The sequence below is a fragment of the Lygodium microphyllum genome, chromosome 15, assembly GCF_053477565.2.
Source record: "Lygodium microphyllum isolate KBCC chromosome 15, Lygodium_microphyllum_v1.1.10, whole genome shotgun sequence".
NCBI classification, from domain to species: Eukaryota; Viridiplantae; Streptophyta; class Polypodiopsida; order Schizaeales; family Lygodiaceae; genus Lygodium; species Lygodium microphyllum.
The window spans coordinates 57,674,297-57,700,528 of record NC_141149.1 but is presented as its reverse complement, the minus strand read 5'-3'; the positions used below and the strand labels follow the sequence as shown (position 1 = coordinate 57,700,528).

The window sequence follows — 26,232 nt, the reverse complement described above, 5'->3', positions numbered from 1 at the left end:
CTGGGCTTTGGCAATCATATCTTTAACTTCATAAAAAATAGTAGCATGCATGTTAGCAATATCATCAGCAGACTGAATTTTGTTTGATAATGACGCAACAGGTGTAGGCAATCTATATCCATAAATAACTTCAAATGGTGTTTTCTTTGTAGCTGTGTGTGGTGTATTATTATATGCAAACTGAAGTAAATGTAGATATGTATCCCATGTGTGTGGTTTTGAAATAGTGTAAGCACATAAAAGATCTAAAATAGTATTGTTAGTAGCTTCTGTTTGACCGTTTGTTTCAGGATGAAATGCAAATGAAAAATCAATCTTTGTTCCTAAGTTAGCAAACAAAGTAATCCAAAAATTATTACAAAATCTAGAATCACAATGAGAAATAATAACTTTTGGTAAACCATGATGAGTAAAAACAGTTTTCAAAAACATTTGAGCAGCTTGAGATGCAGTTAAAGTTTTCTTGCATGGAATGAAATATGCTTGTTTGCTAAACCTGTCTACAACAGTCCAAATCATATCATGGTTAGCTTTAGTGTTAGGTAAACCAGTGATAAAATCCACTGATGTCTGTTCCCATGGTCGTGATGGAATAGATAGTGGCATCAGTAAACTATATTGTTTACCATGGTGTCTTTTAACTCGTTGACAAACTAAACATTCAAATACAAAGTTAGATATATCAGTGTCCATATGTGGCCAATAAAAATCTTCAGTCAATGTACGCAAAGTAAATATAATACCCCTATGACCTTGATATGCAGGACAATGAATCTCATTCAAAACAAAAGGTCTAAATGGAACTGTCACACATAAACACCATATTGGAGAATATGGGAATTTCCCATAAGTTTGGGACACGTGGTGACATCTTTGGATTTGTCATAACTTGAACACTAAAACTCCAAATCAAGTTCTCTATAGCTTAATAGATTTTGGTTTTCAAGCGCTTTTCAATTATAGGTCACATCATATGGTTTTGAGAAACTTATGGGCATGTTATCTGAGTGCCACCTTTTTAGTATTCAAAAAATGGGAATTGGGAGATTCCCAAACTCACTAATATTGTGTTCATAATATTTTTTCATAAAACATGAATCCATTATCCCCAATCCCCTCTTCACCTTTTATTTATAATCAGCACACCACAAAAAAAACACACGTAGTCACCCTGGAAAGCCATAGCTTTTCTGTTGAATATTTTTCCTAGAATCCATTCGATTCTTGGCATGCTTTTAGTTTAGCTGTCGCTGGCTGACATCATTGACTATGTCAATTATGTTGCATCCACCAATTTTTCCCTAGCTTCTTCTTTTTAAGGCTGCTCCTCAGTCGTTTCTTTACAAAAGTTCAGCCTTATCACCCTTTAAAAATTTGAAATAATCATGTACATATCATAATACAATAGCTTAATGTTTTGGAGAAGCTATTAACCAAGTTCATTGCACTAAGCGTGATCAGATTTAGCCAAGGGTTAAGTTCATTGTTGCAAGGCACTTTTGTAGATCGAACGTTCTATATACAAAGCATGTGCAGCATGTTGATGTTCGTCTAAGGATTATCCATGGGTATTAAAAATTCTTCCATTTCACGAAGTACAAAGATTGCAATGGTAAATTTTATCTTAATAGATACGAATGGAGGTAATTATAGAAGGTATGTGAAATCTCAATGAGATTTATCAATGCCGAATGTTCCAATGTGGCAAGTTGTTTTATTATGCAAGATACATGTTATCGTTGCTCATATTGGACTCACGACACCATTCCTTTTGTAGAGCTTGTTTTATCCTGTATTGCAGAAAGGACATTGTCACTCCTAGTCTCCTTCCAGGATATCTTATATCTTAAATTTCCATGAAATGAGTGGATAACTTTTAGCATTCATAAACTGCTAAATATTGATCCAATTTTGCTTATGAAGAGCCACATCATCTTCACTGGCAACATCCAAATTATAATCTTTCCATCAAGCTTCGAGTCTTCAAAACGGAAACCTTCATGTGATCCGTTTTTCCATGCATTGTGCCCTATTAAGAACATGCTTTGGAAAATAACTTGGTATCCAATCACTCATGCAATTTGCAATTTCGAGTCGATGATTTGCATTGTGCCCTATTAAAAACATGCTTTGGAAAAGAACTTGGTGTCCAATCACTCATGCAATTTGCAATTTCGAGTCCATGATTTGCAATCAATCAAGCAATGTTCCACACAAAAAATATGAATGCTTTGAAGATTTTGTGCCTAACCTAACTACATGTGCTCATGCATCATGCAAATGCTAACACAAAAGATACACACAATGGAAAATAAACTTAAAATGACACTGACTTAAGAGTCCAAAATCTTGACAAAAAATTATGCCCTGAGTTTGTAGTGGTAGACACGCAGTGTCATGATATCTGCCTCCTCCAAACCTGCACATCCTCCGAATGGGCCATAACTACCCATCTTCATCACCGCCAAGCTCGACGGTCAATGTAATCTCTTCATCTTTTGCAAAAGCATCTTCAATGCCCACATCTTCATCTTCATGCTGTCCTAGCTCAAATCCATCGTAATTCCCATCATCTGACTCGTCGACTGCATAGGTGACAACATCTCTTCTCTTGAAGAGTTTGATTTCTTTACCCTGTAATCGGAATCCATAAGGCCGTACCATCAAGTTCTATTAAGAAATATGTAGCATGGTCATGGATATGCTACACTAAATAGGGTCCAAACCATCATCTGGAAACCTTGCAGATAGCACTATACTGGTTGACTAGACTGTTGTCATAGACCAACACCCAATCTCCCTCTTTAATCTCTTTATACCTCAATCTGTGTGTACTATCTTGTTGCGAATGCTGGCCTTTTTGAGCTTTTGAATTGCTCTTTCAATATCTTCGGGTCTTCTTTCCAACCGACGAATATGAAGAGTCAAAAGATCTTCTCTAGACATGTCTTCTTGCTGCCATGGTAAAGCACTCCAAGTAAGCGTGCAAATCTCTGTAGGCATGACTGACTTCTGTCCATACATCAACTCAACTCGCATATATCCTATAATCACATTGTGAGTAGTGCGATCAGCCCATAAGGCATATAAGGCAATAATCTAGGCCGCTCTCGAACCCGTCCATCGCATGCTTTGGCCAAGGCTTTCACAATCAGCGGATGGCCTCTTTCGCTCTTCCCGTTGACTTTTGGATTATATGCTGAAGTCAAAGCAAGTTTAATGCCAAGGCGAGAGAAAAACTCCCAGGCCTCATCAGAATCCAACTCACCTCTATCTGCAATAACTTTTCCAATACATACGTACTTGCAAATAAGATCCTCTAATAGAAACTTACAAATCATTGAAGTAGACTTTGTTCATAATGCTCTTCCTTCCACTTGATTCGTAAGATCTTCTCATGCCAAAACAATGTAACGCATTTGCCATAAACCAACAGGCATAGTAATGAAATCAAGAACCCACTTGTAATGAATACATAGTGGGTAGGTAGGATGAAGATCATCTCTATGCCTCAATGAAGAGAACAACTAGAAATCTTGACATGTCTCAACAAACTATGAAATATCTCTATACATTCCTCTCCATCAATAGCATTCTTTGATATTTTCATAGGTCGCCCAAACAGCTCGATGTCCAGCCCAAAGACTTTCATGGAATTCTTTCATGATACACACCTGCGAGGTTCTATCAGAACAACTCTCAATGACTGACCTTCTCCCTTTCGTGGATGCTTCCAAAGTAGCCCACTTTGCAAGAAGAAACCATAAGCTTTTCTTCTAATCTTTTTGAAGTCTGCATCAATCCATCCATCCTTTCTTGACATAGTACTCAAATAATGACCAATCTGTAAATACTCCCCTGTATTCAAAGTCTCATCAAAGCTTTCCAAAGCAAGCACATGAAAAATATGATCAGCATGCATGGCTGAAAGATCAACCCCATCATCAGCATCATCAATGCAAGAAAAGTCCCTATCATCATACCTTGCTCGCGAAAGCATATCAGCTACTGGGTTGTCTTTACCTACTATGTGCGTGAACTTAGGATTCACGGATTTTATGTACCCAATCCACCTAAGCATGGCAATATCTGGAGTAGAAATCTTGAGCATACTTAGAAGAGGCAAACAATCAGTCTCGACCACCACAACAACACCAATGAAGTATTCTCTGTCATTCTTGAAAGCCATGACAATGCCCAAGAGCTCGCTTTTAATTTGTGGATATCTTCATTGTTGCTCATTTAGGACTTTTGCCCCAAACCGAATAGCATACCTATTCCCATCTACATCATCTTGGCCAATAGCCCATCCAATGTTGATATGACTAGTATCAATAGTAAGAACAATAGGTCTCCCATACTCATAATCTGCCTTTCGATGATTCAGAGTAGATCTTAATAATTTCTTCAGTTTCTACATGGCTTTAGTATGTTTTATCTCTCAAGAAAGACGTTTCCGTTTCCTCAAGAGATGATAAAGATCATCTGCAATATGAGCAAAGTGAGGAATCAAAATAAGATAAAACACGTAAGCTCCAAGAAACCTGCGAACCTCCGAAGTAGAGGAACAAGTCTCCACAATCTTTTCTATGGCATCAACCTTCGGAGGAGAAGGCTTCCTACCATAATATCCCCACATATGACCAAGAATCAAAACTTGTTTGGCACCAAAAATAGATTTCAACCCTGACAATGTCAAATTCACTTCTTCCGATCTGCAAAGAATCGTCTCAACATCTCTAATATGCAAAGCCACAAAGAATTTGTATCCATGAACACCTAAAGAGTCATCTTTACCGTCTTCCAAACAACCCTTGATAGGTAAATCATCAATGAAAGGCATAGTAAGCTCAAGAATAAAATCTCTAGAACCTTCTTCATCCCATTCATCATATGAGTAACAGAATTAGTAGCTCATTGTGGAAGTGTACACATTCGGACAAGGCCTAGAGGTGTCTTCATTGTAGTCAAATCTCTGTTCTCAAGGGCAAGCTGAAACTGATCATATCCAGAATAAAGATCACCAAGTGAATAGACAGTACATCCAACAAAAGCCTTAGCAAACTCATCCACAATAGGTCGACCCTGCACCAACATTTCGAATAGTGACCTTGTTTACTGGCTGTAGGTCCTGTATGAATCTGAGCGTCCCATTATTTTTAGGAACTGTGAACCACCTATTGGAATATGGAGCTCAAGATGGCTCTAGAATTCCCATCCTGATCCACTCATTCAAGAGCTCTACCAGTTTGGGCAAGTGAGCCCTCGGTACAGGAATAGGTCGTAGATTCTAAGGGACATGCGGAATGGTAAAAATAACCATAGGCGTCACAACCCTAGGATCAATGCATCCAATCTCATGTGGAAAGAAAGCAAAAAATTTTTCATATCTGCATAACATCTCTTCAAAACATCTTACCTCTTCAGGAAGTAGAAAATCTTCGGTCCCAATCTTCATCTCTTTCAATGTCTTAGCTGAAAACTTATGTCCAATACCTACAGGATCTCGCAAAGGAGGTTGCATAGCAACTCTCCTAATCATCTCATCACTGTCCAAAGGTAGTGGTCTTGCAACTTGTCTAACCTTCTTTTCAACTGTCTTATATTTTTTTTTAACTCTGGCTTCATTGCTACAACCTGCAAATTTCACCCCTTTATGAAAATACCGTGATAAACACAAATTTTTTTGTGTATAAACAGTAACACCCAAATATTTTTGCTGAAGTATGTCAGCAAAGAACGCTTTTTACTGAGAATCCTTAGCACTCAAATTCTTTTGAAGCATGAAATTAGCAATCTCACAATACATCGCTAGAGAATGAACCTGTAAGATATATGACAACTCTTGACTGTTAGCATTTAGCAATACCAAAAGTTATTCCATGGTATCTAAGCATGAAAGGCCATCATAGAAACCATCTATTCGGTCTTCTTCCTACAAAACACCTGCAATGATAAATTCTTTTTCTTTTATTTTTACATATTTCATGGCAACTTTAGGCATATCAGAAATATGCTGAAAACACAAAGTACTTTTAGTGGATACACCATAAACACACAAGGAAAAACTGTCGCTACCAGGCGGCAAGAGCTTTCCCTGACACGTACCACCATCATCTCGCAAGACACTGGTACCTAGAAAAAATATGGCTCTCTTGCTAGAAGAGGGAAATCCCTCAAAGAATTTTTATTCCCTTGATGATTAATACAAATGGTCATGATCGGATAGCTCTTTTCCCATCCTTGCTTTGGATCTGTGCATAGGTAGACCCATCATCCAGAACCTTAGTCTCCATCCGAGACTCAGAAATAAATGGCTGCCCCAAAATAATAGGATAAGAACAAGAGTTTTGTATAAAGAAATGATAAGACTCACCCACATCTCCAATAGAAATCTTCAGATTTGGACAAGTATCATATAAATCTCCTGCAGTGCTGTTGGCCGCACGCATGTGCCAACCATGATCCACATCAACTGGCCATCTACTAGTATCATATAAACCTGGCATAGTTACATTAATATCGGAACCATGATCCAAACGAGTAACACAAGGAGTCTCAGTCTCACCAATCTTGACAACAGTTTCTGTAGTCGCACGAGCCTAGTGACTTTGAGAAAAATGGCTGCGAGGCACCAATCTAGGTGCATCTTCGCTCTCACCATACTGTACGGGCTAAAGTGAAGGATGAAGAGACTTCTTGGATTGCATACAGAGAGCTCCATTTGCAGGATCCTCAAAGGTCTCTTTGTCAGAATCAAACTCCTCAATCTGTAATCCATAGGGAATAGCCTCTCTAACAGCTAAAGCCTCTCGATTGATCATATCATGTGTTTGCTCTTCAATAATTTGGCACTTTCTTTTTATGATGTCAATGATGACATCATGAAACTCTCTCTTGGCAATCCTCAAAACTTCTCCAAGTATATTTTCAATTTTGCAATTAAGAATTTGATCCTCAAGTACCTTTTTCAAGTCTGTGGAAGTCTCGATGTCGGATAATAGCTTGAATCCAGGTTGCTTCTTTGGTTTTGAATCCAGGCATGGGATCCACCTCAATGCCATAGTGGCCAAAGAGTATGCACCCTCAATGCATGGTGAGAGGTGGAAACCTCAAACAAGAAATGCTTAGAATTGGTAAAAAAATGCTTAGCAAGTTACAATTTAGCCTTTTATATCTAACCCTAGGCCTAAGGCAAAATATTGGGCTGAGGTATTATTTTACTTTATTACAAGAGTGCCCTTGCCTTCAGCCCAAGGTGAGAGTCAAGAAGGAACTGATCTTGAATTAGGAGGAGATATTCCCAATTCCTAATGATCCAAGCAAGGATCAAGGAGGTGGTGATCCCAACCCTAATGATCCAATCTCTAAAGATCCCTCCACTTCCACATATCCCTCCACCTCCACATCTAACATCCTGAACTTAGCTAGTATAACCCAACTCCGGGCCCCTCTAACCCAATAGTCCCCACATCTGGTAGTAGTACTATTGTTATCTTGTATCTTGCAGTTGTCTTGTATTCATTATGATTCTGTGATCTAATACTAGTCATTCCCAAAGCCATGTATCACTACCACTTTTTGTCCCTTATAGATGTATTGTTCTTATTCCAACAATATATTTTGGGTTGATCTTTTGAGTGCACTTGGTAATTCATCTTATTATTATGACTATGTCTAGCTTTGCACCTCGGATGTTGATTGTTGAGTGTGATTAAATGTATCCATTTATGTCGGTTTTCTGAGTATGTCCATCCTCTATTCTATGGTGATAGTGCTTAGACCCGATTACAAGATTTGATCAAATTTCAATCTTTCTCACTTATTTTTTGTTCTTAATTGCAGAGATATGAACTTGGTTAATAATATTTAATTCCTTCTCTTGGGCATTATTTAGGTGCATTAACAATTATTCTTGTCTTTTGGAAGATGATGTTGATTTTTGTGGTTGATCTTTCCACTTTGGCTTATTTCCTACACTAAAGCTACTATATATTTTGAAACAGGGTGTTGATTGTTGTGGTTGATCTTCCCACTTTGGCTTATTTCCTACACTAAAGCTATTATACATTGTGCAGTAAGTAGCATAAAATGCACTATCATTGCAATATAGTCCACATTGTAGCTTGTTCACTTCTTGAATGGATTACCTAGCAACACTTCTTTCAACATCCTCACTATTAGGTAGTACATAAAACAAGATAGAAATATTCTCAATTTCTATGGTCATCATCATGATCTTATACTTTCCCAAAAATGAGCAAGGCTTACCCCTATACGGATGGATATTGGTATTAGTTGACAAAATCTTGGGTTGTTTGATTAGGGTCCAAGCTTTGTAGGAAAGTGTGTTCTTATTTTCATTGCCTCATTAAATAGAGCATCCAATATTGTTTCGTTCTTCATGATTAACCAAATTCATAGCTAAATAGGTGGTATTGTGTGATCATGTCAGGGCCAAATTTAAATAGTTTAGATATGCACTAACGTGATTTTTTTGATTTACATCTACCATTAGTAGGTGTGTAACATCGAAATTCCCTCAATCTAGACTTGAGTCTACTATTGTAACTTGGTGGATAGGTTCCTAAGCTAAGGATTGCCCTTTACTCAACCCATCATTAGCTGATCTCATGAGATAAACAAGAGAGGTCTTCCAATTTTCCCTTTCTATGTATACTCCCTCTTTCCTATTACCAAAAAAGGCTAGACTATTGCCCTAATCTTTCATCCAATTATTTCCTATGCATCCATGGTCCTTTGAGAAAAAACTCATAGTCAATGCATTTCATGACAGTAAAAGTGACTTAGAACCTCAACCCAACAATCTTGATTGGCCAAGCCTTTAAGACTCACAAGGGTTTAACTTGGTTGTTGGCTTATATTGAAATGTGCAAGCTATGTTGCCAACCCAAGTTTTGTGAGATTAACAATGCTTGTGCCAACGATCCCTCTTCTTGGAATGTCATGTAGGGTGATCACTAGCACACAACATGTTTATTGGCTCCTTCTCTAAAGGTTGTGACTGTTAAGACTTCAGGGGTGAAACTCAATGATAGGTTTGGCATTCTGATGCTAAGCTTGTATACTTTTTTAATTCCTCAATTACCACTACTTGTCCATCTATACAAGCGTTGAAGTGATTAATATTTCACTTTGAAGTTCAATTTAGTTTATCTATTGTTTGTCTTCCTTTTAGCATTTCTTTTCTACTTGGGATCCATTTATGGTAGATGGTGTTGAAAGGCTACTCACTACTCTTTGTGTGAGCTTTGGTCACCACATCAACTAGGATTAAAATATCATCTTTATCCATGTAGTTCTTGACTCCAAAAAGTCCCAAGGGAACAAAGTGTATGATTGCCTTGCTATTTGATGCCTTTTTCTTAGGGATATTTGTAGAAAGATGAGTAATGTTACATTTAAGGCATGTTTGATCTCCCTTGTATTCTATATTTCAGTTTTGCCTTCGTGGACATTATATTGCCAAGTAGCTTGGTTGTACACAATGTTGACAAGACATTGATTCTCTCTATTGCTTTGTGCCTCATTTGCAATCTATTTTCCAAACCATCATTAGAGTTCACTGATCACTCCATAAGAAATGTGTTACCCTCATCTTCATAAGTGACATAAGGGCGTGTATAAGTGTCATTGTTCAATGGTTCTTTGATGTAGTTTCTTGCCACATTATTAGCTAGATGGATTACAATTGAGATTGTTGTAATAGTGCAATTTTTTAAGGGTTTATCTCAATTCAACAAAAGGCCTCTTAGACACACTTTTAGATGCAATTTTTGAATTGAGAGAAAATCTTACGGGCGCGTCTACCAGCCCGTCTATTTGCATGTCTACCATTTCGTGTCTATAGTCGCATGTATAAGGAAATTTACATGCAAAAATAGACACGCGGTAGATGCGCATATACACGCATGAATACAAGTGCATAGGAAAACCAAAATTGTTATTTATTTAATTTCTTTTGTGTGTCTACCGGCGTGTCTACATGGAAAATTAGACGGGCATATAGACACGTCCATAGACGCGCTTTTACACGCGCTAATAGACGCGAACGTAAAACCAAAAATCTCCTTTTTTTGAAAAAGATATTTAAAAAAAAATTGAATTATGTAGCGCATGTATGAGTGTGTGTACTATGCATTTTAGACACGAGTATAGATGCACGTTTTCTGCAATTTAGACGCGCAAATAGATGCGAAGAACAGAACTGGAAAAAAAAAACCAGAGAGCATGCTCTGGTTTTTTTCACCCTCCCATACATCAAATTGTGCATTTGGGAAAAACACAATGGATCTGAAGGCACGAGAATTGAAAATAAAAATCCATGTATTCATTATAGATAAAACGCATTTACATGGGGAGTTTAAGTGCTGGCGACCTAAAGCGTGGCCGCAAGCAGTAGGCTCAAAGATGGATAATAGATATACAAGGAAACAAGGCCATAGAGGAGGTATGGTGCTCCTCTATGAATCTGAAGAAGAAGCATCTTCGCTAGCACCACCATGGCTACTAGCGTCGCTATCCCCCTCCTCGCTATGCTCCACATCGGGGTTCGCCTACACACACAAAAGATCAGGGTTGCTTACGTACAATTACAAAGAAAAAGTTATAATTAGCTATAATTTTAATAGGAAAGTAAGAAAAACATACCTCCTCTGGCTGTCAAACCCTCATAGCCCGGTTGTATTGCTCCTCAGTGATGAGACCCTCCTCATAGAAGTGAAGCCATATGGCTGCGCAGTTATGGCCTCGATGGTAACCTACCTCTCTAGGAGTAGGTATCCTACCGACAATAGTAGTCTGCAAAACAATTATGATATATACAAACAATTATGAGACACAATGTATTAGAACAAATTATATAAAGAATTGAGAAAAATATAAAATTTAAAAATTTAGAAATCAAAATATGCTTACAAACTTTGCCTCCCACGACTCTCTACCGCCCGATCCGTCCCATGGTTTCCATTTGGATGCATTGCGCCTCTGCATACTGGTGACTCTTCACTTTCTCTACTGCTTTCTTATTGGCTTTCTTCCACTCTATGCGGTGGCACATAGGTGGTTGGCTATAGGCTCCACGCCCCTCCTCCCGTCTCTGCAGTGACTCCCTGGCGCGTGTCATGAGGTGGGATCTTTTGTTATAAAGCAAATCCCTCACTTTTGTGCGTCCCCAATTATCTGAGAATCGCTGACCCTCAGGATTTTGGTACCTCCTATGGACTGCCCTCAACACCTCCTGCCACAAGCCGCTTTTTTTATTCTTGAAGTAAACGAAATAATCTTTATACGTCGCATGTACGACGCTCCTCATGTACACCATTACATCCCTTCCTTCATCATCATGGAAGATGCCATCAGTATCTGTAACTCTATAGTACTAGCGTATTGGCTCCTCTACATGATCTTCTAGTGAGGGTGATCGCTCGCCATCTCCTAGGCAACCCCCACACAAGCCTCGTCCTCCCCCTCAACTCTCCCTCCTCCCTCTCTGTCGGCTACCCTTTGCCTCGCTGGATGCACGTGCTTTTGCAAATGCACGTGCGTCAGCTGACGCTTGTGCTTCAGCCGATGCATGTACAGGTGCTGCACATGGAATACCTGCAATTGGAGTTTGGACATTTGGTGTTTGGGAAGCAGTGCCAAGTAAAGATATCAGAGGCGTTCTAGACATGACGCTGAATACCTCGTCTGCTGTTGTGGGAGAGCGGCCAAGGTGTCTAGTCATCTCTCCCATGAAGTCTTCCTTACTAGGAAAACCTCCAAAAAAAGCATTGACCCCTCTGCCGAACAAGCCCAATGTATCATTCATGCGATCCAAATCTGGGTCATTGCTAGATGAACCAGGATGCGACATCTGCAAACAAAACACAGAAAAAAGACAAATTCGAATAATTCCAAAAATAAAAAATTATTTTTTATCAGAGCTGGCTGGCGCGTGTATAATCACGTCTAAGATACATGATAGACGTGCTCTCAGACGCATCCCTGAGGTCAAACCCTATGGTCAGAGCACATGTATATCCACGTTTGAGATGCAGCATAGACGCGCTCTCAGATGTGATTCTGAAGTCAAAGCTTCTGGGTCGCGCGTGTGTATTCTCGCGTCTGAAATGCAGAATACATGCGCCTGGGACGCAACTCTGAAGTCAAAGCTTCTGGGCAGAGTGCGTGTATTCTCGCGTTGGAGATGCAGAATACACGCGCCTGGAGATTGGACTCTGAAGTCAAAGCTTGTGGGCAGAGCACATGCATTCTCGCGTTTGAGAGGCAGAATACACGCGCCAGGAGACGTGACTGCAGACGCGATGTTAGCAAACATAGCTGCGTGTCTATGTTCTATACCGAAATCTACATATGCTGTCAAACGCGCTCAGTTGACTGATTTCAATCTGACAATCGCCATCCATGGTTTATTTGTGCTATAAGAAGTTCAATCATAGATCCTAATATATATATATATATATATATATATATATATATATATATATATATATATATATATATATATATATATATATATATATATATATATATATAGAGGACTCACCTTGGGTCTTTGGTGTGTACGGGTGGTGGCGCTTCTTCCTTCTCCTTCTTTCTATCCTTGGTGAGTTACTCTCCCTTGATGCTTGCTACTTGTTGTCTCCTCTCTTTGCTTCTTCTTCCTCTTATTCTCCTCTCTTTTGTTCTCTCTTTCTTCCTCTCCTTAGCTTTCTTCTTTCCCCTCTTGTCTCTTTGAAGTGAAAGAAGAGGTGAGTCATGAGGAGGTGAGGCATGAAGAGACTAGTGGAGGTAGACTGCATATCAACTAAACTCGAGCTTCAGAACGCGCAAAAAACGCATGAAAGGAAAGGCGCAGTTTGATAAGAAATCATTCAAGTATCTTTTGAATTTTGACTTATGCGTTTATTTTCGTGTGTATATGCGCATCTAAGTTTACGTAAACACGCTTATAGACGTGAAGTTAGACGTGCAAATAGACGTGTAGGTAAACGTAGGTATAGACACACATTTAGCTTTTATCATGAGTTTTTGTTTTTTAGATAATTTTTTATAGTAAGTTCTTATCATAAGTTTTTATGTATTTATGATAAGTTTTGTATATTTAAAATTGAGATCTTAGAATAATTAATACGCCAGCTTAAAGTTTTTATGTAAACATATTGATAAAAAATTTGATGTTGTCATGAATTAGGTTTAATCATGTCGTCGTCATCACCTAGTGCGGTGCATGCTGATGCGTCAATGAGCACATCCTCAATGTTATGGGAAGATATTGAGGTGAAAAATACAAGCGCATCTGCATCCTCTAGAGATTTCACTTTGAAGGCCATGTTATTGTGGACCATGCATGACTTTCTAGGATATGGAGAGTGTTTAGGTACATGTATATAACTCTATATTTGAAATTCAAGACTTGAATCAATTGCATATTATTAATTCACTTGTTTGTTCAGGTTTAACCACATCAGGATATCATGCATGTCCTATTTGCGGTCCCTCTCTAGTTTCCTCTAGGCCGGCACGTTTAAAGAAGGTTATCTATGACAATCATCATTGATTTCTTCCTATTGATCATCGCAAATATGTTCTCCCTACTAATGGAATGACTCCACAATCTCTAACCATTCGAGATTGGAAGGAGAGATGGATTAATGTCGACAGCCACCCTCCACTTAGCATGAGTCGGTAAGAAGTATATTTCTCTCGATTGACTTTAAAGTATTTAGTATGATGAATTGTTTACATAATATATTGTTTGTTTGTTAGGTTCTCTATATTTTTTCATCTTTTGTATTGGACCGAAATCAAGATCAATCACCTGTTGGACCCCATGCACATATTCAAAAATGTTGTATCTACATTATGGGATCACTTGATAGGGACTCGTGATTCAGTCAATGTAAGGGAGGATTTACGTAACATTGGTTGCATGAGATGAGCCGGGCCATGCATTGGACCCAGAGAAAAGATTGAGCTACCCCATGCACCTTGGATGCTGTCAAAGAATGAGGAAAAAATAGTAAAGGAATAGATATGTAGCTTTCGAACACCCACAGGATGTATGAGATGTCTCAAGGGAGCCTTCATAAAGAAAAAGAAAAGAGGTGTGGAGCAACTATCTGGTTTGAAGTCCCACGATTGGCACAAAATGATTCAAGTAAGGGTATCTCTAACCATGAATATAGTAATTAGTGGAGTAACTATGTGTAAACTTTGGGGTATAATGAATTTTTCCTCAACTAATCATTTGATCTATGAATATTATTTACATTCAGTTCGTATTTCCTACTAGCATATCCCATTGTGTATCCAAAGATGTACGTGATATCATTTACAAGATGGGAGAGCTTGTAAGGTGTGTATACATTGTATTTTTTCATTATATATTGCATACATCATGTAGTGAACCTCTTTGAATTTCTACACAAAAATAAACAATTGTCAAATACATCCTGATAGATACGTGAGCTCAAAGGAAATTGATCCAAACACATTGCAAGATGCTCGAGTATTATCTATTGAGGTGGTTTGTTTGGTGGAGGAAATTTTTCCTCAATCCATTTTGACTACTCAATTACATTTACTCGTACATTTGATTGATGAGATCACACTTTGTGGGGCAGTTCATGCAAGGCGGATGTTTTTTCTTGAGCGCTTCATGAAAACCTTGAAAGATTTTGTGAGGCAAAAAGCACGGCTTGAGGGAAGCATGGCTGAGGGTTGGTTAGTGCAATCATCCCTTGTTTATATCTTTGAATATCTTACTGAAGTGGACCCCTCTCAACCACGACTATGGAAAGATGATGAAGACTTGAGGATGACCTCTATAATACCTCAAGGAAAAGGAATGAGTAAAGTGCTAACAAAAGAAGAACTTCGTAAGTTAAATAGTTTTTGTGTGCTCAATAGTGATGTAATGAGCAAATGGGTAACACTATATAATGAAGCAAGGGCAATAAGAAAAAGTGAAAGACAAGCATTTTGCACCAGATATGGACGTAATGTCTCATTTTCAGATCATTTAAATGCACTCCCACGTCATATTGATATAGATTAGTTACATGAGGAAATGGAGAGAATGGAAAAAGAGGAGAAAATTAATATATCTCAAGAAGAGTGGGAATACACACGAGGTTGCTTATCAAAGGTGAGACATACTATCAATTAATTTATTTCTAGTTATATTTTATATAATAAATTGACATCTTTGATCTTAATCTTTTATTACTAGTGCACATTATTCAATGCTATTTGGTGTGAGGGTAAACATCTTCAAACTCAACGTATCGATGAAAAGAGAAATACCCAAGATTGTGGTGTCCTTACTCACTTCGAGGATGCCAATGATAACATGGAAGGTTATTGTGGCTTGATCCAAGATATTCTGAAGCTTGACTTCAGACGATTCTTTATATATGTACTGGATGTGAAGTGGTTTAAAGAAGTGGTAACAAATAGTGACCATTGCATAATCAGATGTCATCCAAGTGGTTTTGTAATCATTGACTTTACAAAATTTCACCAAAATAAGAATGGCACATTAGTACTACCTCAATAATGCGAGTAAGTATATATGTAAAAGCTAATTTTTTTATACATATACATGTGATACATATACACAATATAATAAGTATTTAAGTTTCTTGCTTTTGTTTTTCAAATACAGGTTGTGTATCATCCAATGGTAAACAATAACCGATGGTGGTATGTCATCCCTATATCTAATTGTTTAAAACCAATATATGGTAATATTACCGATATAGAGATAGCAGATGACAATCCAACAATTAATGATGATGTACATGATGACACCATAATGGATGATATGCGTGATATAGTACAAGATGAACCTCGCGAGGATGTTCAAGGAAACGCAGAAGAGGACAATAATGTGGTTGATGATGATGAAGTTATTGAGCAACATAGCAACACATCTGATAGTGCGATAGACTTATTTATTTCGTTACCTCTTGGTAACATAGACCTAGAAGTAGATAGTTTAACAAGGGCTGATCTCATTGAAGATGAGATGGATCATTCACTGTAATATACTTAATTCGCTTAATGATTCAATGTGTATTCTTAATTCTATGGAAAATATCATGCGCACATGTGCATACTCAAGAATCAATAGTCAAGTTTAAAGCTAAATTGAATTTTTCATAATAAAAAGGAAGTATTTTTTATCTTCTTCAAGTAGAGAAATTACGAGATCCATGCAATGCTTGCTATTAATTGTATAATAAAGTTTGTGTCGCTTGCCGCTAATTAGTTATATCAGCCTTGTCAATTGGAGGAACTGCCATTCATTAGAGAGCAATGCAAAAATAATTATTAACTCTGGTTTTTTTATTATATTAAGTCTAATTTCATGTGGTTTAATAATTACACGTCTGAAAATGCATCTATCTGCACGGATATATAGACGCAAAATTCGCATCTATGTACACGCTCTTTTACATGCGCATATAGACGCAATGGTAGACGCGCCCGACTTTGCGCGTCTAACATGCAGGTCTATGACTCGTTTCTATTGTGGTGATACTCAAGCACTCACAATTATACCCAATTCAAGTCCTTTCGATTCATGCACCTCCCCTCCACAATGGCATAATACTCAAGCACTCACAATTATACCCAATTGAGTCCTGTAAAATTAAGAACACATTAAGTTTTGATATGTCATACACATATATTTCCAACCTTATCAAATCTAATAATTTGAAGACTCAAATGATTGAGGAGCTAGTTGATGCAAGTGATGATGATGTTGCATGAAGATTGAGATCCTAAATTCTCAAAATCAAATAACCACTTGATCACATTACAATAATTAAATTACATTAATCATATAATGGATGCTAATTTCTAAGGTTGAATATTTCTCGAGCATTGTCTCGAGTGTATAGTAACAATTTAACTATGTTTAGGTAGTAGTATGTGGCCTGCCACCACAATGAGCACAATGTTTTTAGGAGAGAGGCTGTAGCAAGGCGCATGCATGATGCTGTCAAAATGCTTTCTTGTTCACACACTTCATTCTCCTTTTTGGTTCCACTTTCAACCCTCGGATACTGCTAAAAAATAGGTTCTATGTCTTTTGCTTCTGAATACACTGCGGGCTGCCTGTCAGTGCCTAAGACTAATGGTTTTCTCATCAAAGTTAATGTTCTTTAATGAGCTGGTCATTAATCATTGTATAATTAGAAACTAATAGGTATATGATCAAGGGCCAGGGCTAATATCGACATCACAGGCGTGGACTAAGCCTGTGGACTCTGAACCTTGAAGGATGCTGTAGTGTAAGAGGCAGCAATGGCCTGTGAAGGAGGCTTGAGTGGGGGAGGCTGGAGCCTGGAGCGCAGCGTTCCACAAGATATAGTGCAGGTAAGCACTGGGCAAGACTGCGGCTGCGGCCTACGCTGCAGTGCTCCGTAGGGGCTAGCCGCTATAATGTAGGCGGCAATGGGCAGACCGTAGGACTCAAGATGTTGGTGGCTACCCATTGGAGCATAAGGCCGAGGCTATAGTGGATCACTACTATGAAGTTCATGTACTATCTAACAATAAAAAGATAACTCAATTGCTTCCTTTGAGGATCTTTGTGACTTGGCAATGTCTCTAAATGTCCCCGATATGCAAAGGACTACAAAGTATTCTTCCTACACAAGTCGTTATGTGGGCATCAAGTTTCTTTTAGCATTATCAAGTCGTTATGTAGGCATCAAGTTTATTTTAGCCTTATCAAGTCAATTCTTCGAAATACAAGTTGCATCTATGTTGCAATCTCCATACTTCTTAGTGATGTTGAATGAGAGTATAGATAGGGGACTTGAGATGCATTTAATAGTATATGGCAACATACATTGTAGGCAAAGGTGTGGGGAGCAAGCAATCAAGCTTCATGGACATTATGACACCATTAGATGGAGAAGGAAAGACTCCCTATGATGCGTTGATGCAATTTCTTGATGCAAGAGGTCTATCAAAGCAAAAGATGACTAGCTTGGTAACTAATGGGGCATCATGTATGGTGGGACATGAGACAAGAGTTGTTGGACTTCTCAAAATAGACTTGCCCAAATTGATTAAATTGCATTGTATTGCACATCGTGAAGCATTAGCTACTAGAGATGCATGTAAATCATTTCTCAATTTGATAACATTGCATTGTATTGCACATCGTGAAGCATTAGCTACTAGAGATGCATGTAAATCATTTCTAGAACTTCTTTTTATAGAAAGCTGGCAAACAAAGTGTATTCATGGATCAATAACTCACCCAAGAGAAACAATGAGTTGATGGCTCTTTTAGAGTTTGTATAGTTGGATGCACAAACATCGACCTTTACAAATTCATACAGTCAAATGGCTTGGAAAGACTTAGACTTGCTTTAATGCCTGCTATCTTGACAACTTGGAAAGATGAAAAGTTGGTGGATTGGTATAGTAAATCAAGGCATTTTTTTGTACAGCTATGCATTCACATGATGGTTCATGCCTTGAAAGAGTTGAATTTCTTGAGTCTAAAGTTTCAAGAAGATACGAATCTGGATCTAACATCCATTGGAAGTGCTATCAATGTGGTTATGTCAAAGCTTAAACATTGTTTCTAAGTTTTTGGAATGCTCTAAAAGAGGACACTTGGAAATGGTTGATAAGGATGGCTACACACATAGACATGCATTAATATATAGACCACTTTCTAAAGGTAAAGAGAAAGATGATGCATCTAATGGGAATGAAAATAATGGTGAAAAGCTACAAAGCCTAGTGCTAAGACCACACATTGATTGCACCTTGGATTCGTGCATACAACTAGCAATGGATCATCTACAATGCCGTATAGATAGTCTAAATGCTTGTTTTCCAGATCTTCCACTCTTTAATTCTGCAAAGCTTTCTAGCCCATGCTTTTATGCTCAAGATGATGAAATAAGAGATAAGAATACTAAGCGATGGCTTCATAAGTTGGTACAACATCCATGTAAGGAAGGAAAAGAGCTCTCGCATTCCTTACTTGATAGAAAAGCTTGTGAAAGAGAGATGTTTATGTTTATTGAGACTCTTTGCTTGAATTGCAAAGGGTTTACAATGAAAGAAGCATGGAGAGCATTTTGTACGATAATAGAGTGCCAAGAAAGCTTTTCTAATATGATGTCAAAGCTATGGCAAGCTACTCTTGTTATTCCAGCAAGTACTGTGGCATGTGAGAGTGGCTTTTCATGACAAATTATAATTAAGAATGCAAGGAGAACATCTATGTCGATCAAAAATTTGGATGCTCTTAATATGTGTGTTGCACTTACAAGACCAAAGCTAGATGATGTGATGTATGATGTAACAGGTGGGTTTCTTCACTTTTTGTGAGTGGCTTTCCTTTGGTATTTTCTTAATAGTATGTCGGTGTACAATGAGTGAGTTACTATCTTTTTATGGACATTTCAAAGCTTTTTTATTGCTTAGATGTATTTCAAACCTCTAAGAAATAGAATTATTGGCAACTTATATTCCTATAGTCCTCTAATTACTAGAAGATATGTTTTTTGTATGATGTGCTGAGCTTTTAACTCTCGAGTACTAGCCATTTACAAGAGATTTTAGAGCTTGACTTTCCGAGTCTCGAGACATTCAAGTGTGCAGGTGGGTATATCTCATTGTAGGCTATAAAGGGTTGCACCATTTAAAATTTTGGATTTTAAAGGGCACTTAATTTTTTGCACCGCAGAGAAGGAAAAACTAAGGGCAATTGTGATTTTAGGACGTCGTTTTAAATATCCACGAACTTCGAAGGCCCACCTGCAAGTCAAAAAGCAGGCCCGACTTTGTTACTGAAGCGTTTGGCATAGAGAAATCATGCTTCTTCAACAGACGTCAATCCGGAGACGCGATCGTGATAGATAAGCCTGCTGTGATATATAATTAAGCCTAGTTGGCCCTCAAGGAATATAATCGCCTTCCTGTCCTCTCACAGAAGCTTTGAATATCGCCTTCTTTGCTAATTCTCTGCTGCTGATCACGAAGATCTGCACGATGACTCACCCACCGGGGAGAATGGGCGATGCCGGCCTGCTGGTGTTCCTGGTGATCTGCCACCTGGTGCTGCTGATAGGGCTGGTTGTGCCGGTCGCGGAATGCCAGCTGGTCAACCTCCTGGTGCCGGCCTACTTCCAACCGGACAGCAGCCCTGACGCCTGGGCCGCCCTCAACGCCGCCGCCGCATCGCTGCCCCACCGTGTCGTGGCGGTGGCCAACGCGGACAGCGGCCCGGGGGCGGCGGCGCAGTCCACCTACGCGAGCGCCATCGCCGCCCTCCGCAACAGCACCGGCCACACCATCGGCTACGTCCACACGAGCTACGGGGCCCGGCCACTCGCCGACGTGGAGGCCGAAGTGGACGCCTGGTACGCTTTCTACCCGGGCAATATCGACGGAATATTCTTTGATGAGGCGGACAACACGGATGATGGCAATCAGGCCTACTATCAGGCGCTCTACGGCCACGTCAAGGCCAAGCAAGCGGGCGCGCTGGTGGTGAACAATCCGGGGACCGAAACCCTCGAGTCCTACCTCATCTTCAACGGATCCCACGTCCCCGATATCGTCTGCACCTTCGAGTCCGGCGTCGGCGCCCTCCAGTGGTCGCAGGCCCCCTGGACCGCCCAGTACGACCGCAGCAACTTCTGCGGCCTCTTCTACAACGTCACCGACGTGGACGTGTTGGACTTCGACTACGGCGACGTCATCGACCACGCCTACGAGCAGAACGCCGGGTGGGTCTACGTCACAGATGACAGCTTGCCCAACCCCTGGGACACCATCCCCGCTTACTTCTCCAGTGAAGTCCGCTACATCGCGGAGTACAACTACCTGTAGTATAAGTATCTGTAGTTACAATATCTTGGATATGTAGCCCACCTATACATATCAAAATAAGGTCCGCGTGTAGCCCGCCATCCATGTAGTCATTTTCTCTGCTGCACCGATGCTGCTAATCACACTAAACACCAAAACATTTCCACAAACGTAGACAGAAACTACCCACAACCAGATGCAGCAGAAGTACAAGCTTTCCCAATAAATTTAAGTGCAAGAGCTCTCAAACAATAAACTAGCTTCATGTTTGGATCATCTAGTCCACCCTTATCCCCGAAGAGGGCTATCTTCATACCAAAAGGCTTGCAGGTTGGTAGTCGTCAACCAATTCTTGACTTTCCCCCCACACACAAGTATACCACAATCTCCTTCTCCCTCTTGCATAAAGGGCAAAATGGGGGGATATGAAGTATCTTACAGAGAGAACTTCTAAGGGGCAGTTTGTGCACTATCAATTTCCACAAAGAGATAAATGCTTTAGCCAAGAAGCTAAAGTTTGCATAAAGGCTCTAGGTGAGGGGCCCTTCCACACTCTACTTTGCTTGCAACACCATAATCTTTTATCCTTTAGGGGACCTCAACATTTTCACATTGTGCACATCTCTCACAACACAATCTAGCCCAAACCTTGAATAAATTTAAATCCGAATTCCATACATTGATCCCTTTTTTGAAGCCTTTTATATGGATAATTTTAGAGGTCTTGGGGTGCTCTTAGATAGGGGCAATCAAGGATCATATGCGCATAGAGATAGACATGCATTGAATAGGATGGAGGGGTCACAAGGAACTTTATAAGACACCTATCCATATAGAAGAAAAAGAGAAATTTTCTAGATACTTATCAAACTATCTAGAAAAAGTCTCAACTAGTAAAAGTGGAACACTTTACAAGTTAGTGATATAGTAAAATATTCATATATAGGAATTTCAAAATTCTCTAGTTATCCATGTAGTGAAATTTTACTATATAAACATACTAGTTAGAACTAATCATATATTATTTTTTATATATAAGAAAACTAGTTGCAATCATGTAGATAGTTTTAAGAATTACTATTATGGTAAAAAATATAAATTAAAATAATAGAAAGAATTAAAAGATGTTATCTTCATTAATAAAGAGGTCAATTCAAGATGCATATATCATCAATACTCAAACGTTTATTGTGATTTTTTGTGACATGAATTTTCTCTCTATAGAGTAACCAATCCACAAGAGCTTTTCTCATGGCTGGAAATGTTTGCTCATTGCGTCCTCCTAAAAAAGTAGAATCTCTCTTAATAACACCATATGTAGATTTTAATGATGTATATAGCTCATCGATGGATTGGATGTCTAAATATTTGAGGAGAGTGGTTTCTTGGTCTTCCTCTTCAAATGCATTAACAACCTGCATTTTAGAAATACAACATAGATTAGTGTGCTACTACATCATAAGTTAATTAGCTACTCTATTGTCTTAATATTTAATAACATTGAGTTACCGATGAAGTTCTTGATGGCAATTCTATATTATAAGGATCCACACTTTTTGATGGCTCAACATGGTTGAGAGCCTGTAGTATAGACAAGAAAATAAAGTTAACAAAGTTAAATTATGCCACATTTAGTTTTTAAAAATGTAAAGAAGTACCTTAGATAATTTCTTATTTTTGCCCTTACTCTCCTTTTGTTGTTGCTTGCTTTGCTGCATTTTCTCGCTCATCTTATCACAATAAGTTTGTAATTAGATATAATTTATTGAATGTATATATTAAAATAAAATATCAAGAGATGGCTAAGCATACCTTTCGTACACGAAGACTTTTTCGTGCTACTTCAACCTTGTCAAGATTGTGGGAGAGAAGGAAGGAGTCTCGCTTGAAGCTTTCTTGCTTGCACAATGGGGGAAGACACACAAGGGTGGAGGCTGAAAACAGTTTTCCTCTTCTTAGTTGTGTAAGCCAAAAGAACTCAAGTACAAAGAAATAGAAGAACCCTATATATGGGTCTCAAACCAAACTCAACTAACTAAGGTGGCATACTAACTGAGCCACGAACTAGAGTAGATAAGGATAGCTATCATGTAGCTATTATTCATGGGCGGTGTACCAACCGCGTCTGCAACTGACAAGTCGGTGACATAAATATACAACGGTCACCCTGGCGTATCACGAGTGGAGCTCGATATCTCAACACTCCCCCTCGAGCTCAATCCCAATTCCTGCACACCAAGCAGGTCTCTGAACTTGCGCAGCTTCTCTGCGCCCAATGCCTTCGTGAATATGTCAGCTACCTGATCCTCTGTGCTGACATAAACTAGATCAATAAGACCTAGTAAAACCCTCTCTCGCACATAGTGATAATGCACCTCAATGTGCTTTGTTCTAGCATGATAGACTGGGTTATTTGCCAAGTGTATACTACTCATGTTGTCACAATAAATGACAACTGGCCCATCTGTAGACTGATGCATATCATAAAGTAGCTTATGCAACCAAGCTACCTCACATGCAGCCATTGCTGCACCCCTGTACTCAGCCTCTGTGCTCGACAAGGCAACTGTAGGCTGTTTCTTGCTGCTCCAAGTGACTGCAGCACTCCCAAAAGAGAACACATATCCACTGGTAGATCGTCTATCAGAAATACTACCAGCCCAATCAGCATCAGTGTATCCATGCAACTGTATCTGAACCCCAGTCTCATAAAATAGTCCATACTGCAATGTGGACTTCACATACCTGAGTATGCGTCTAGCCGCATCCAAATGTGGTTTCCTTGGAGCCTGCATAAACTGACTTACCAATCCAACAGCATAGCTCAAATCTGGCCTGGTAATAGTCATATAAATCAAACTTCCTACTATGCGTCTGTACATAGTAGGGTCTTGTAGAAGCTCACCTGCATCTGTGCTCAGCTTCACATTCTGCTCCAAAGGAACTGAAATAGGCTTACAGCCTGTCATCCCATATTTGGACAGCATGTCCAATCCATACTGCCTCTGCAAGAGCTGTATCCCACTTGGTGATCTAATCACCTCAATGCCCAAGAAATAACGCAGCTCTCCCAAATCCTTCATCTCAAACTTCTGCTTCAATAGCATTTTCACATGAAGGATATCTTCATCACTGTCACCTGTCATAATCAAATCATCAACATAAATGACAAGTAGCGTAATACCTTTCTCTGTTTTTCTCACATAAAGTGAGAAATCTGCCTTGGAAATCTGAAAGCCAATAGTGACAAGATACTGTCCTATCTTGTCAGACCATGCTCTAGGTGCTTGCTTCAAGCCATACAAGGCTTTCTTCAACCTGCAAACAAACTCAGGATGAACAACATGCACATAACCTGGTGGCTGCTCCATATAGACCTCTTCTTGCAAATCACCATGCAAGAAGGCATTCTTTACATCCATCTGATGTAAAGACCATCCCTTTGATGCAGCCATAGCAATGACTGCTCTTACGGTTGCCATCCTTGCAACCGGACTAAATGTTTCTTCATAGTCAATGCCATATGTTTGTGCATACCCCTTGACTACTAATCTTGCCTTGTATCTGTTCACAGAACCATCAGCATTGTGCTTCACCTTATAAACCCACTTACAGCCAATTGTATTCTTACCTTTAGGCAAAGGTACTAACTCCCATGTAGTATTTGCTTCCAAGGCATCCATTTCTTCATCCATGGCTTTCTCCCATTTTTCTTTTCCCATGGCTTGCTCAAAAGATGTGGGTTCTGGTTCCTGTATCACTTTGACCATATATGCATAGTGAATGGCTGTAAATCCATCATATTTCAGCCTATCCACAGGATACCTAGCTCTTGTAGACCTGCGCAAAGTAGGTTCACTCCCAGGTGCTCTCAAAACATCCCTGGTCTTCCTTACTCCAGGTGTAACAATAGAAGGAATACCCAACTCATCATCAATGCTCTGTTCTGAGCCACTGGATTCACCATCCACATAAGAGTGACCTGCATTCACATCAAACATGGGCTGATCAACCTTCTCTTTTCCTTTTCGTGATACCTGCATACCACTATCTGCATTGCTTTGAGAAGATTCTCCTGATCTCAATCTGCCTGTCCATGGCGAAGAATGTGAACCACTGCTAGAGGACGCTTCAGGTCCACTAATATTTTGTGACTGCTGCTGTGAATTCTGTGCAGCATTACCATTTTGTGCATCTTCATCATCAATCACATTTACTGGTTTATACCAGCTACTCATCTCATCAAAAACAACATCTCTGCTCACTGTAAACTTACGAGTAGAAGGGTTATAGCATCTATACCCTTTTTGCTGCAGAGAGTAACCAATAAAGATGCACTTCTCAGCTTTTGGATCCAACTTGGATCTCAGCTCATCTGGCACATGTACATAGGCAATGCAACCAAAAATTTTCAAATGAGAAATATCTGGTTTCCTACCAGTATACCTCTCCTCTGGAGTCATTCCATGTATTGCTGCAGTGGGAGTCCTGTTCATTATGTAGACTGCTGTAGCAACTGCTTCAGCCCAATAAAAATCTGGCAAGTCTTTTTCATTGAGCATGGCACGAGATACCTCTCCAATATGCCTGTTTTTCCTTTCTGCAATTCCATTTTGTTGTGGGGTATAACTGCATGAATATTGCTGCTTTATGCCATGCTCCTGCAAGAACTTTGCAAACTCATTTGAGAGGTACTCTCCCCCTCCATCTGACCTTAGGCATTTTATCTGCAAGCCTGTTTCTTTTTCAACCATAGCTTTAAGAGTTTTGAAATGCCCAAAAACTTCACTTTTCTTTTTCATAAAATACACCCAAACTTTTCTGCTATAGTCATCAATAAAACTGACAAAATAATGACAGCCTCCAAGAGATGCAGCTTTAGTTGTCCACACATCAGAGTGAATTAATTCCAATGGCTTCTCACTCTCTTGAACATGTCTAGGAAATGGTTTCCTTGCCTGTTTTCCAAACTGACAGGCTTCACATACCTTATGCATTTCTGCAACCTTGAATTTGGGCAATCCTGCAACAATATTTTGGGCCTGCATTGATTTAAGTCGCTGTACATTAACATGACCAATGCGTTTATGCCAGATATCAATATCTGCAACTACACCGGTCCCATGTGCAAACATTGCTGCACTCAATTCAGACATGTCTGCATCCAATGTAAACATTCTGCCCTTCTTCTTTCCTTTTGCTATCAAGCGACCTTTATTTTTCATATCCTCAACAAAGCATCCATGAGGATTAAATCTGACCTGCAAGCCCTGTTCAACCATTTGACCAACTGAAACCAGATTCTTGGTGATATTCGGGACATGAAATACATCGGATAGGTATTTCTTT

At 39.2% G+C, this 26,232-nt stretch overlaps 1 protein-coding gene across 1 annotated transcript; it reads left to right on the top strand.

The window, feature by feature from the left end:
* Positions 1 to 20,008: 20,008 nt before the first annotated feature.
* LOC148024570 (uncharacterized) lies at positions 20,009 to 21,518 on the top strand. Its single transcript, XM_087693725.1, has one exon. It carries the CDS (start codon positions 20,062 to 20,064, stop codon positions 20,902 to 20,904), a length of 843 nt encoding a protein of 280 aa, XP_087549851.1. The 5' UTR covers positions 20,009 to 20,061; the 3' UTR covers positions 20,905 to 21,518.
* The last annotated feature ends 4,714 nt before the right edge of the window (positions 21,519 to 26,232 follow it).